At 48.0% G+C, this 12,211-nt stretch overlaps 1 protein-coding gene across 10 annotated transcripts in view; it reads left to right on the plus strand.

The window, feature by feature from the left end:
• Nucleotides 1–12,211, plus strand: part of LOC129392990 (zinc-regulated GTPase metalloprotein activator 1A-like) — a 51,716-nt gene that overhangs the window by 33,479 nt on the left and 6,026 nt on the right. For 2 of the 10 annotated variants that reach the window (XM_055093535.2, XM_055093539.2), the window contains 2 exons: nt 8,286–8,509; nt 9,511–9,666. In XM_055093535.2, coding sequence (XP_054949510.1) covers nt 8,286–8,484 — 199 coding nt within the window. In that variant the 3' untranslated portion in view covers nt 8,485–8,509; nt 9,511–9,666. Of the gene's footprint in view, nt 1–6; nt 64–8,285; nt 8,510–9,510; nt 9,898–11,374; nt 11,523–12,211 lie in introns of those variants that run through there. The other 8 variants (XM_063607927.1, XM_063607934.1, XM_055093536.2 and 5 more) reach the window with 7 other exon arrangements.

A 12,211-nucleotide genomic window follows, 5' to 3' on the forward strand; every position in this document is an offset into this window, starting at 1 on the left:
TTTTAGAGTTGATCTCTCTAATGTATTAGATCTTCATGCCTTTGATAGTCTCTCTGGAATAAGGTATGTTTTGTATAATTTGGTTACTTTTATTGTTATGTACCTTTTTTCCCCATAGTTAACAGGAATGATTCGCACAATTGCATCCATGATTTAAGCTTCCTGCCATTCCTTTGGCATACAAGACCATTCTTAATGAGGTATATTCTTGGAAGTTTTACTAATTGGTTGTTTGGAAATCATATTGCATTTTCCTGTAGAAATTATAGTGTAAATGATAGTTAACTTTAGAGGCTAATCGTTAACACTTCTACACCAAACACTATGTCTAATACTCTTTCTATGAGAAAATGCATGAAATACATAGAAAATTTTAGCTTAGCATTTTCACACAAATAACTCTCTTCACTTTATTTTTTTATTTTTTATTTTTTCTTGAGTTTTTAAAAAATTTATTTATTTATTATTATTATACTTTAAGTTTTAGGGTACATGTGCACATTGTGCAGGTTAGTTACATATGTATACGTGTGCCATGCTGGTGCGCTGCACCCACTAACTCGTCATCTAGCATTAGTTATATCTCCCAATGCTATCCCTCCCCCCCCACCCAACCCACAACAGTCCCCAGAGTGTGATGTTCCCCTTCCTGTGTCCATGTTTTCTCATTGTTCAATTCCCACCTATGAGTGAGAATATGCAGTGTTTGGTTTTTTGTTCTTGCAATAGTTTACTGAGAATGATGATCTCCAATTTCATCCATGTCCCTACAAAGGACATGAACTCATCCTTTTTTATGGCTACATAGTATTCCATGGTGTATATGTGCCACATTTTCTTAATCCAGTCTATCATTGTTGGACATTTGGGTTGGTTCCAAGTCTTTGCTATTGTGAATAATGCCGCAATAAACATACGTGTGCATGTGTCTTTATAGCAGCATGATTTATAGTCCTTTAGGGTATATACCCAGTAATAGGATGGCTGGGTCAAATGGTATTTCTAGTTCTAGATCCCTGAGGAATCGCCACACTGATTTCCACAATGGTTGAACTAGTTTACAGTCCTGCCAACAGTGTAAAAGTGTTCCTATTTCTCCACATCCTCTCCAGCACCTGTTGTTTCCTGACTTTTTAATGATTGCCATTCTAACTGGTGTGAGATAGTATCTCACTGTGGTTTTGATTTGCATTTCTCTGATGGCCAGTGATGGTGAGCATTTTTTCATGTGTTTTTTGGCTGCATAAATGTCTTCTTTTGAGAAGTGTCTGTTCATGTCCTTCGCCCACTTTTTGATGGGGTTGTTTGTTTTTTTCTTGTAAATTTGTTTGAGTTCATTGTAGATTCTGGATATTAGCCCTTTGTCAGATGAGTAGGTTGCGAAAATTGTCTCCCATTTTGTAGGTTGCCTGTTCACTCTGATGGTAGTTTCTTTTGCTGTGCAGAAGCGGTTTAGTTTAATTAGATCCCATCTGTCAATTTTGGCTTTTGTTGCCATTGCTTTTGGTGTTTTAGACATGAAGTCCTTGCCCATGCCTATGTCCTGAATGGTGATGCCTAGGTTTTCTTCTAGGGTTTTTATGGTTTTAGGTCGAACGTTTAAGTCTTTAATCCATCTTGAATTGATTTTTGTATAAGGTGTAAGGAAGGGATCCAGTTTCAGCTTTCTACATATGGCTAGCCAGTTTTCCCAGCACCATTTGTTAAATAGGGAATACTTTCCCCACTGCTTGTTTTTCTCAGGTTTGTCAAAGATCAGATAGTTGTAGATATGTGGCGTTATTTCTGAGGGCTCTGTTCTGTTCCATTGATCTATATCTCTGTTTTGGTACCAGTACCATGCTGTTTTGGTTACTGTAGCCTTGTAGTATAGTTTGAAGTCAGCTAGTGTGATGCCTCCAGCTTTGTTCTTTTGGCTTAGGATTGACTTGGCGATGTGGGCTCTTTTTTGGTTCCATATGAACTTTAAAGTAGTTTTTTCCAATTCTGTGAAGAAAGTCATTGGTAGCTTGATGGGGATGGCATTGAATCTGTAAATTACCTTGGGTAGTATGGCCATTTTCAGGATATTGATTCTTCCTACCCATGAGCATGGAATGTTCTTCCATTTGTTTGTATCCTCTTTTATTTCCTTGAGCAGTGGTTTGTAGTTCTCCTTGAAGAGGTCCTTCACATCCCTTGTAAGTTGGATTCCTAGGTATTTTATTCTCTTTGAAGCAGTTGTGAATGGGAGTTCACTCATGATTTGGCTCTCTGTTTGTCTGTTGTTGGTGTATAAGAATGCTTGTGATTTTTGTACATTGATTTTGTATCCTGAGACTTTGCTGAAGTTGCTTATCAGCTTAAGGAGATTTTGGGCTGAGACGATGGGTTTTCTAGATATACAATCATATTGTCTGCAAACAGGGACAATTTGACTTCCTCTTTTCCTAATTGAATACCCTTTATTTCCTTCTCCTGCCTAATTGCCCTGGCCAGAACTTCCAACACTATGTTGAATAGGAGTGGTGAGAGAGGGCATCCCTGTCTTGTGCCCATTTTCAAAGGGAATGCTTCCAGTTTTTGCCCATTCAGTATGATATTGGCTGTGGGTTTGTCATAGATAGCTCTTATTATTTTGAAATACGTCCCATCAATACCTAATTTATTGAGAGTTTTTAGCATGATGGGTTGTTGAATTTTGTCAAAGGCCTTTTCTGCATCTATTGAGATAATCATGTGGTTTTTGTCTTTGGTTCTGTTTATATGCTGGATTACATGTATTGATTTGCATATATTGAACCAGCCTTGCATCCCAGGGATGAAGCCCACTTGATCATGGTGGATAAGCTTTTTGATGTGCTGCTGGATTCGGTTTGCCAGTATTTTATTGAGGATTTTTGCATCAATGTTCATCAAGGACATTGGTCTAAAATTCTCTTTTTTGGTTGTGTCTCTGCCCGGCTTTGGTATCAGGATGATGCTGGCCTCATAAAATGAGTTAGGGAGGATTCCCTCTTTTTCTATTGATTGGAATAGTTTCAGAAGGAATGGTACCAGTTCCTCCTTGTACCTCTGGTAGAATTCGGCTGTGAATCTATCTGGTCCTGGACTCTTTTTGGTTGGTAAGCTATTGATTATTGCCACAATTTCAGATCTTGTTATTGGTCTATTCAGAGATTCAACTTCTTCCTGGTTTAGTCTTTGGAGGGTGTATGTGTCAAGGAATTTATCCATTTCTTCTAGATTTTCTAGTTTATTTGCATAGAGGTGTTTTTAGTATTCTCTGATGGTAGTTTGTATTTCTGTGGGATCGGTGGTGATATCCCCTTTATCATTTTTTATTGCGTCTATTTGATTCTTCTCTCTTTTTTTCTTTATTAGTCTTGCTAGCAGTCTATCAATTTTGTTGATCCTTTCAAAAAACCAGCTCCTGGATTCATTAATTTTTTGAAGGGTTTTTTGTGTCTCTATTTCCTTCAGTTCTGCTCTGATTTTAGTTATTTCTTGCCTTCTGCTAGCTTTTGAATGTGTTTGCTCTTGCTTTTCTAGTTCTTTTAATTGTGATGTTAGGGTGTCAATTTTGGACCTTTCCTGCTTTCTCTTGTGGGCATTTAGTGCTATAAATTTCCCTCTACACACTGCTTTGAATGCGTCCCAGAGATTCTGGTATGTTGTGTCTTTGTTCTTGTTGGTTTCAAAGAACATCTTTATTTCTGCCTTCATTTCGTTATGTACCCAGTAGTCATTCAGGAGCAGGTTGTTCAGTTTCCATGTAGTTGAGCGGCTTTGAGTGAGATTCTTAATCCTGAGTTCTAGTTTGATTGTACTGTGGTCTGAGAGATAGTTTGTTATAATTTCTGTTCTTTTACATTTGCTGAGGAGAGCTTTACTTCCAAGTATGTGGTCAATTTTGGAATAGGTGTGGTGTGGTGCTGAAAAGAATGTATATTCTGTTGATTTGGGGTGGAGAGTTCTGTAGATGTCTAATAGGTCTGCTTGGTGCAGAGCTGAGTTGAATTCCTGGTTATCCTTGTTGACTTTCTGTCTCATTGATCTGTCTAATGTTGACAGTGGGGTGTTAAAGTCTCCCATTATTATTGTGTGGGAGTCTAAGTCTCTTTGTAGGTCACTAAGGACTTGCTTTATGAATCTGGGTGCTCCTGTATTGGGTGCATATATATTTAGGATAGTTAGCTCTTCTTGTTGAATTGATCCCTTTACCATTATGTAATGGCCTTCTTTGTCTCCTTTGATCTTTGTTGGTTGAAAGTCTGTTTTATCAGAGACTAGGATTGCAACCCCTGCCTTTTTTTTGTTTTCCATTTGCCTGGTAGATTTTCCTCCATCCCTTTATTTTGAGCCTATGTGTGTCTCTGCACGTGAGATGGGTTTCCTGAATACAGCACACTGATGGGTCTTGACTCTTTATCCAATTTGCCAGTCTGTGTCTTTTAATTGGAGCATTTAGTCCATTTATATTTAAAGTTAATATCGTTATGTGTGAATTTGATCCTGTCATTATGATGTTAGCTGGTTATTTTGCTCGTTAGTTGAGGCAGTTTCTTCCTAGTCTCGATGGTCTTTACATTTTGGCATGATTTTGCAGCGGCTGGTACCGGTTGTTCCTTTCCATGTTTAGCACTTCCTTCAGGAGCTCTTTTAGGGCAGGCCTGGTGGTGACAAAATCTCTCAGCATTTGCTTGTCTGTAAAGTATTTTATTTCTCCTTCACTTATGAAGCTTAGTTTGGCTGGATATGAAATTCTGGGTTGAAAATTCTTCTCTTTAAGAATGTTGAATATTGGCCCCCACTCTCTTCTGGCTTGTAGAGTTTCTGCCGAGAGATCCACTGTTAGTCTGATGGGCTTCCCTTTGAGGGTAACCCGACCTTTCTCTCTGGCTGCCCTTAACATTTTTTCCTTCATTTCAACTTTGGTGAATCTGACAATTATGTGTCTTGGAGTTGCTCTTCTCGAGGAGTATCTTTGTGGCATTCTCTGTATTTCCTGAATCTGAATGTTGGCCTACCTTTCTAGATTGGGGAAGTTCTCCTGGATAATATCCTGCAGAGTGTTTTCCAACTTGGTTCCATTCTCCCCGTCACTTTCAGGTACACCAATCAGACGTAGATTTGGTCTTTTCACATAGTCCCATATTTCTTGGAGGCTTTGTTTGTTTCTTTTTATTCTTTTTTTCTCTAAACTTCCCTTCTTGCTTCATTTCATTCATTTCATCTTCCATCGCTGATACCCTTTCTTCCAGTTGATCGCATCGGCTCCTGAGGCTTCTGCATTCTTCACGTAGTTCTCGAGCCTTTGTTTTCAGCTCCATCAGCTCTTTTAAGCACTTCTCTGTATTGGTTATTCTAGTTATACATTCTTCTAAATTTTTTTCGAAGTTTTCAACTTCTTTGCCTTTGGTTTGAATGTCCTCCCGTAGCTCGGAGTAATTTGATCGTCTGAAGCCTTCTTCTCTCAGCTCATCAAAGTCATTCTCCATCCAGCTTTGTTCCGTTGCTGGTGAGGAGCTGCGTTCCTTTGGAGGAGGAGAGGCGCTCTACTTTTTAGTTTCCAGTTTTTCTGCTCTGTTTTTTCCCCATCTTTGTGGTTTTTATCTACTTTTGGTCTTTGATGATGGTGATGTACAGATGGGTTTTTGGTGTGGATGTCCTTTCTGTTTGTTAGTTTTCCTTCTAACAGGACCTTCAGCTGCAGGTCTGTTTGAGTACCCGGCCGTGTGAGGTGTCAGCCTGCCTCTGCTAGGGGGTGCCTCCCAGTTAGGCTGCTCGGGGGTCAGGGGTCAGGGACCCACTTGAGGAGGCAGTCTGCCCGTTCTCAGATCTCCAGCTGCGTGCTGGGAGAACCACTGCTCTCTTCAAAGCTGTCAGACACGGACACTTAAGTCTGCAGAGGTTACTACTGTCTTTTTGTGTGTCTGTGCCCTGCCCCCAGAGGTGGAGCCTATAAAGGCAGGCACGCTTCCTTGAGCTGTGGTGGGCTCCACCCAGTTGGAGCTTCCTGGCTGCTTTGTTTACCTAAGCAAGCCTGGGCAATGGCGGACGCCCGTCCCCCAGCCTCGCTGCCGCCTTGCAGTTTGATCTCAGACTGCTGTGCTAGCAATCAGCGAGACTCCGTGGGCGTGGGACCCTCCGAGCCAGGTGTGGGACACAATCTCCTGGTGCGCCGTTTTTTAAGCCCGTCGGAAAAGCACAGTATTCGGGTGGGAGTGACCCGATCTTCCAGGTGCCCTCTGTCACCCCTTTCTTTGACTAGGAAAGGGAACTTCCTGACCCCCTGCACTTCCCAAGGGAGGCAATGCCTCGCCCTGCTTCAGCTCGTGGATGGTGCACGCACCCACTGACCTGCGCCCACTGTCTGGCACTCCCTAGTGAGATGAACCCGGTACCTCAGATGGAAATGGAGAAATCGCCTGTCTTCTGTGTCTCGCACGCTGGGAGCTGTAGACTGGAGCTGTTCCTATTTAGCCATCTTGGCTCCTCTCTCCTCTCTTCACTTTAATAATGGATTAGTTTTCTGCCTTCTCCTGTGGGGAATCTTTTTGGTAAGGGAGGGAAGAAAATTTAGTTATTCTTGTGCATCAGTATCTTTTTCTTTTTTTATTGTAGTAAGAACATCTAACACGAGATCTACCCTCTTAACAATTTTTTAAGTGTACAATACGGTATTGCTAACTATAGGCATGAGGATGTGCAGCAGATCTCTGGAACGTTTCACTCTTTATAACTGAAGCTTTATACACCTTGAATAGCAGCTTCCCATTTCCCTGTCTTCATAGCCCCTGGCATCCACCATTCTACACTCTTTCTGTGGGGTTGACTATTTTAATTACCTGACACAAGTGGAATCATGCATTATTTGTCTTTCTGTGACTAGTTTATTTCACGTAGCATAAAGTCATCAAGGTTCATCCATGTTTTTGCATATGGCAAGGTTTCCTTTTTAAGTCTGAATAATATTCCATTTTCTACATATACCACATTTGCTTTATCCCTTTTTCTGTTAGTGGACATTTAACTTGTTCTCACAGCTTGGCTATTGCAAATAATGCTGCAATGAATATTTCATAAGTCTCGTATATGTCCATAGAAGATCATGAAAATGGACATGTCTCTGGGTATTTTGAATTGGTGGGGCAGTTTTGCTTAAGGGTAGGCATAGTGAGTGGCTCTATACTTGAGAGTTCTAATTCCCATTCCTATATATATTTCTTTTCTTTTTATTTATTTATTTTGTTGAGATGGGGTTCTCTGTCACTCAGGCTGGAGTGCAGTGGCACAAACATGGCTTACTGCAGCCTCAACCTCCTGGGCTCAAGTGATCCTCCCATCTCAGCCTCCCAAGAAGCCGGGACCACAGGCATGTGTCACCATGCCTGACTAATTTTTTTTTAAATTTTCTGTAAGCGTGGGGTCTTGCTATGTTGCCTAGGCTGGTCTCAAACTCCTCGGCTCAAGTGATCCTCATGCCTCAGCCTCCCAAAGTGCTGGGATTACATGTGTAGGCCACCACACCCAGCCTGATATATATATATTTCTAATTTTGCCTTAGCCATGCCCTTAAAAACTAATTCTATTTCAACTAGGGTGCCGCTCCCCCTGCGAGGGGGGGCCCAAGAGCCAGGGGGGGAAGAGCAGCTGGTTCTAAGTCCACGTCTCACGACGGGTGCATCCCCCCACTGCGATGGGGTTCCTAAGAGCCAGGGGGGGAAAAAGGGCTGACTCTCAGTCCCTGCCCCGCGGGGGGTGCTTCACCCCCTGCGATGGGGATCCTAAGAGCCAGCTGGGGAAGAGGGGCTGGCTCTCAGTCCCCACCTCGCTGGGCGTGACTCTCCTTCCTGTGATGAGTGTCCTAAGAGCCAGGAGGGGAAGAGGAGCTGGCTCTCAGTCAACACCTCGCGGGGGGTGCCTCCCCCACTTGCGATGGGGGTCCTAAGAGCCAGTGGGGGAAGAGGGGCTGGCTCTCAGTCCCCGCCTCGCGGGGAGTGCCTCCCCACCTCGCGATACGGATCCTAAGAGCCAGGGGGGGAACAGGGGCTGGCTCAGTCCCCGCCTCGCGGGGGGTGGCTCGCTCCGCTGAGATGGGCATCCTAAGAGCCAGGGGAGGAAGAGGGGGAGAGGATGATAATAATTTCAGCATCGCAGGCTGTGTTCACCCAGCCTGTTAAACTGTTATTAGTATCCTGAAAGGGAGAGGATGATATTACTCCCCATAACAGACAGATATGACTCCCCATCGTAGAGCACGAGGTGTACACCCGCCCTGTGATTTTCTTCCTCATATTCAGAGACCGAGAGGTTGATGTCACTCCCAATATCGGAGGAAGTATACAGCCCCGTGTGAGATGTTCCTTAATGATATTCCACGGCGGAGGGGGTGATATGACTACATACATGGCAGAAAGTGGAAACCCCCCAGGGATATTATTCCCACGATCCTGGAGGGAAGAAGATGATGTTACTTTCAATATGACAGAAGGTGGATGAAGTGGTGGACTGCCCCTCCACACCTGTGAGTATTTCTAGTTGGGTGGGACGAGAGACTGAGAAAAGAAATAAGACACAGAGAGAAAGTGTAAAGATACAACAGTGGGTCCAGGGGACCGGCGCTCAGCACACCAAGGACCTGCACCGGCACCAGCCTCTGAGTTCCCTCAGTTGTTATTGATTATGATTTTCATGATTTTAGCAGAAAGGAATGTAGTAGGAGAGCAGGGTGATGATAAGGAGAGAGTCAGCAGAAGACATGTGAGCAAAAGAATCTATGTCATAATTAGGTTCAAGGGAAGGTACTATGACTGGACGTGCACGTAAGCCAGATTTGTTTCTCTGCACCCAAACATCTCAGTGGAGTAAAGAAGAACAAGGCAGTGTTACTGCAAACATGTCTCGCCTCCCGCCACAGGGCAGCTTTTCTCCTATCTCAGAGTTGAACGAATGTACAATCGGGTTTTACACCGAGACATTCAGTTCCCAGGGGCAAGCAGGAGACAGTGGCCTTCCTCCATCTCAGCTGCAAGAGGCTTTCCTCTTTTACTAATCCACCTCAGCACAGACGCATTACGGGTGTCGGGCTGGGGGACAGTCAGGTCTTTCTCATCCCATGAGGCTATATTTCAGACTATCAGATGGGGAGAGAGCTTGGACAATACCCTGCTTTCAAGGGCAGAGGTCCCTGCGGCTTTCCACAGTGCATTGTGTCCCCGGTTCATTGAGACTAGAGAATGGCGATGACTTTTACCAAGTATACTGCTGGTAAACATTTCGTTAACAAGGCACGTCCTGCACAGCCCTGCATCCCTTGAACTTTGATTTTATACAACACATGTTTTTGTGAGCTCCAGGTTGGGTCAAAGTGGCTGGGGCCAAGCGGCTAGGGCAAAGCTACAAATTAACAACATCTCAGCAAAGCAATTGTTTAAAGGACAGGTCTTTTTCAAAATGGAGTCTCTTAGGTCTTTCCTTTCTACATGGACACAGTGACAGTCTGATCTCTCTTTCTTTTCCCTACAGGTGGACACGCCCCCACTGATATTCCTTCTAATTGCAACGTGGGAGAGGAGGATATGACACGCGATATCGCAGGGAGTAGAAACACCCCTGTGATACTGTTCTTCATATTCAGGGAGGAAGAGGATGATATTACTCCCAATACAGACGGGTGTACACCCTCTGTACACCGAGGGTGTACACCCGTCTGTGAAAGAGTTCGTAATCTCCAGAGGGGGAGATGATATTAGTCACAATATGGTAAAGAGGCTGTGAGTCCACGGAGGATCCTCAGAGCCAGCGGGGGAAGAGGGGCTGGCTCTCAGTCCCCGCCTCGCGGGGGTGCCTCCCCCCACTGCGATGGGGGTCCTAAGAGCCAGTGGGGGAAGAGGGGCTGGCTCTGAGACCCCGCCTCGCGGGGGGTGCCTCCCCCCCTGCGATGGGGTTCCTAAGAGCCAGTGGGGGAAGAGGGGCTGGCTCTGAGACCCCGCCTCGCGGGGGGTGCCTCCCCCCCCTGCGAAGGGGTTCCTAAGAGCCAGTGGGGGAAGAGGGGCTGGCTCTGAGACCCCGCCTCGTGGGGGGTGCCTCCCCCCCCTGCGAAGGGGTTCCTAAGAGCCAGTGGGGGAAGAGGGGCTGGCTCTGAGACCCCGCCTCGCTGGGGGTGCCTCCCCCCCCTTCGATGGGGGTCCTAAGAGCCAGTGGGGGAAGAGGGGCTGGCTCTGAGACCCCGCCTCGCGGGGGGTGCCTCCCCCCCTGCGATGGGGGTCCTAAGGGCCAGTGGGGGAAGAGGGGCTGGCTCTGAGACCCCGCCTCGCGGGGGGTGCCTCCCCCCCCTGCGATGGGGTTCCTAAGGGCCAGTGGGGGAAGAGGGGCTGGCTCTCTGTACCCGCCTCGCGGGGGGTGCCTCCCCCCCCTGTGATGGGGGTCCTTAGAGCCAGGAGCAGAAGAGGGGCTGGCTCTCTGTACCCGCCTCGCGGGGGGTGCCTCCCCCCCCTGTGATGGGGGTCCTTAGAGCCAGGAGCAGAAGAGGGGCTGGCTCTCTGTACCCGCCTCGCGGGGGGTGCCTCCCCCCCCGCGATGGGGGTCCTAAGAGCCAGAAGGCTTAGAGGGGCTGGCTCTCAGTCCCCGCCTCGTGGGGGGTGCCTCCTCTCCCTGCGACGGGGGTCCTAAAGGCCAGTGGGGGAAGAGGGGCTGGCTCTGAGACCACGCCTCGCTGGGGTGCCTCCCCCCACTGCGATGGGGGTCCTAAGGGCCAGTGGGGGAAGAGGGGCTGGCTCTGAGACCCCGCCTCGCTGGGGGTGCCTCCTCCCCCTGCGACGGGGGTCCTAAGAGCCAGTGGGGGAAGAGGGCCTGGCTCTCAGTCCCCGCCTCGCGGGGAGTGCCTCCCCTTCCTGCGATGGGGGTCCTAAGAGCCAGGAGGGGAAGAGGGGCTGGCTTTCAGTCACCACAGCTTGGGGGGCCTTTATGTTCTGGTTTTACCCAAGAGTCAGCTGATTTGCTTCTTGTACTAGCAGGGCAGTTGCTGCCAAGGCCCTCAAACAGGGGGGCCATCCTTTAGAAACCCTGTCTAGCTGTTTAGAGAGGTAGGCCACCGGCCTCAGCCAGGGCCCCACAGTTTGGGTTTAAAGTCCAGCTGCCATCTTTTCTCTGACGCATACAGTGGAAAAGGCTTTGTGAGATCCGCTAGCCCCTGGGCTGGGGCTTTCAGAAGTTTTTCCTTTAAGTCATGAAAGACTTGCTGTTGTTGGAATCCCCATTCCAAATGTTGCCGGTCCCCGCCCCCTTTGTGACGTCATACAAAGGCGTGGCTAATACTGCAAAGTTGGGCTCCGCAGTCTACAAAACCCCACAGCTCCTAGGAATTCTCTCACCAGCCTTCTGCCCTTAGGCTCCGGAAGATTGCAAATGACCTGCTTTCTTTCGGATCCCGGGCTGCTTTCGGACACCTGTCGAATAGTAAATCCCAAGTAAGCTACCTGCGGTCGTCGGCAGATCTGAGTTTTCTTCTTGGACACCTAATACCCACAGCCCTCCAGGTCAGTCCTAAGGATCTTAGAATCCTCGATGGGGGTCATAAGCCAGTGGGGGAAGAGGGACTGGCTCTCAGTCCCCGCCTCGCGGGGTGTGCCTCCCCCGTGTGATGGGGATCCTCAGAGTTGGGCGAGGAAGAAGGGCTGGCTCTCAGTCACCGCCTCGCGGGGGGTGCCTCCCCTCCCTGCGATGGGGGTCCTAAGAGCCAGGGGGAAAGAGCGGCTGGCTCTCAGTCCCGCCTCGCGGGGGTTGCCTCCCCCGCTGCGATGGGGGTCCTAAGAGAAATGGAGGGAAGAGGGGCTGGCTCTCAGTCCCCGCCACGAGGGGGTGCCTCCCCCCCTGCGATGGGGGTCCCAAGAGCCAGGGGGGGAAGAGCGGCTGGCTCTAAGTCCGCGCCTCGCCAGGGGTGCATCCCCCCACTGCGATGGGGTTCCTAAGAGCCAGGGGGGGGAAGAAGGGCTGACTCTCAGTCCCCGCCTCGCGGGGCGTGCCTTGCTACCCTGCGATGGGGGTCCTAAGAGCCAGGCAGGGAAGAGGGGTTGTCTCCCAGTCCCCGCCGCGCGGGGGGTGCCTCCCCCCCACAGCGATGGGGGTCCTAAGAGCCATGGGGGGAAGAGGGGCTGGCTCTCAGTCCCCGCCGCGCCGGGGGTGCCTCCCCCCCTCGCGATACGGATCCTAAGAGCCAGGGGGGGGA

This window comes from Pan paniscus, chromosome 8 (assembly GCF_029289425.2).
Source record: "Pan paniscus chromosome 8, NHGRI_mPanPan1-v2.0_pri, whole genome shotgun sequence".
In the NCBI taxonomy this organism is placed as follows: Eukaryota; Metazoa; Chordata; class Mammalia; order Primates; family Hominidae; genus Pan; species Pan paniscus.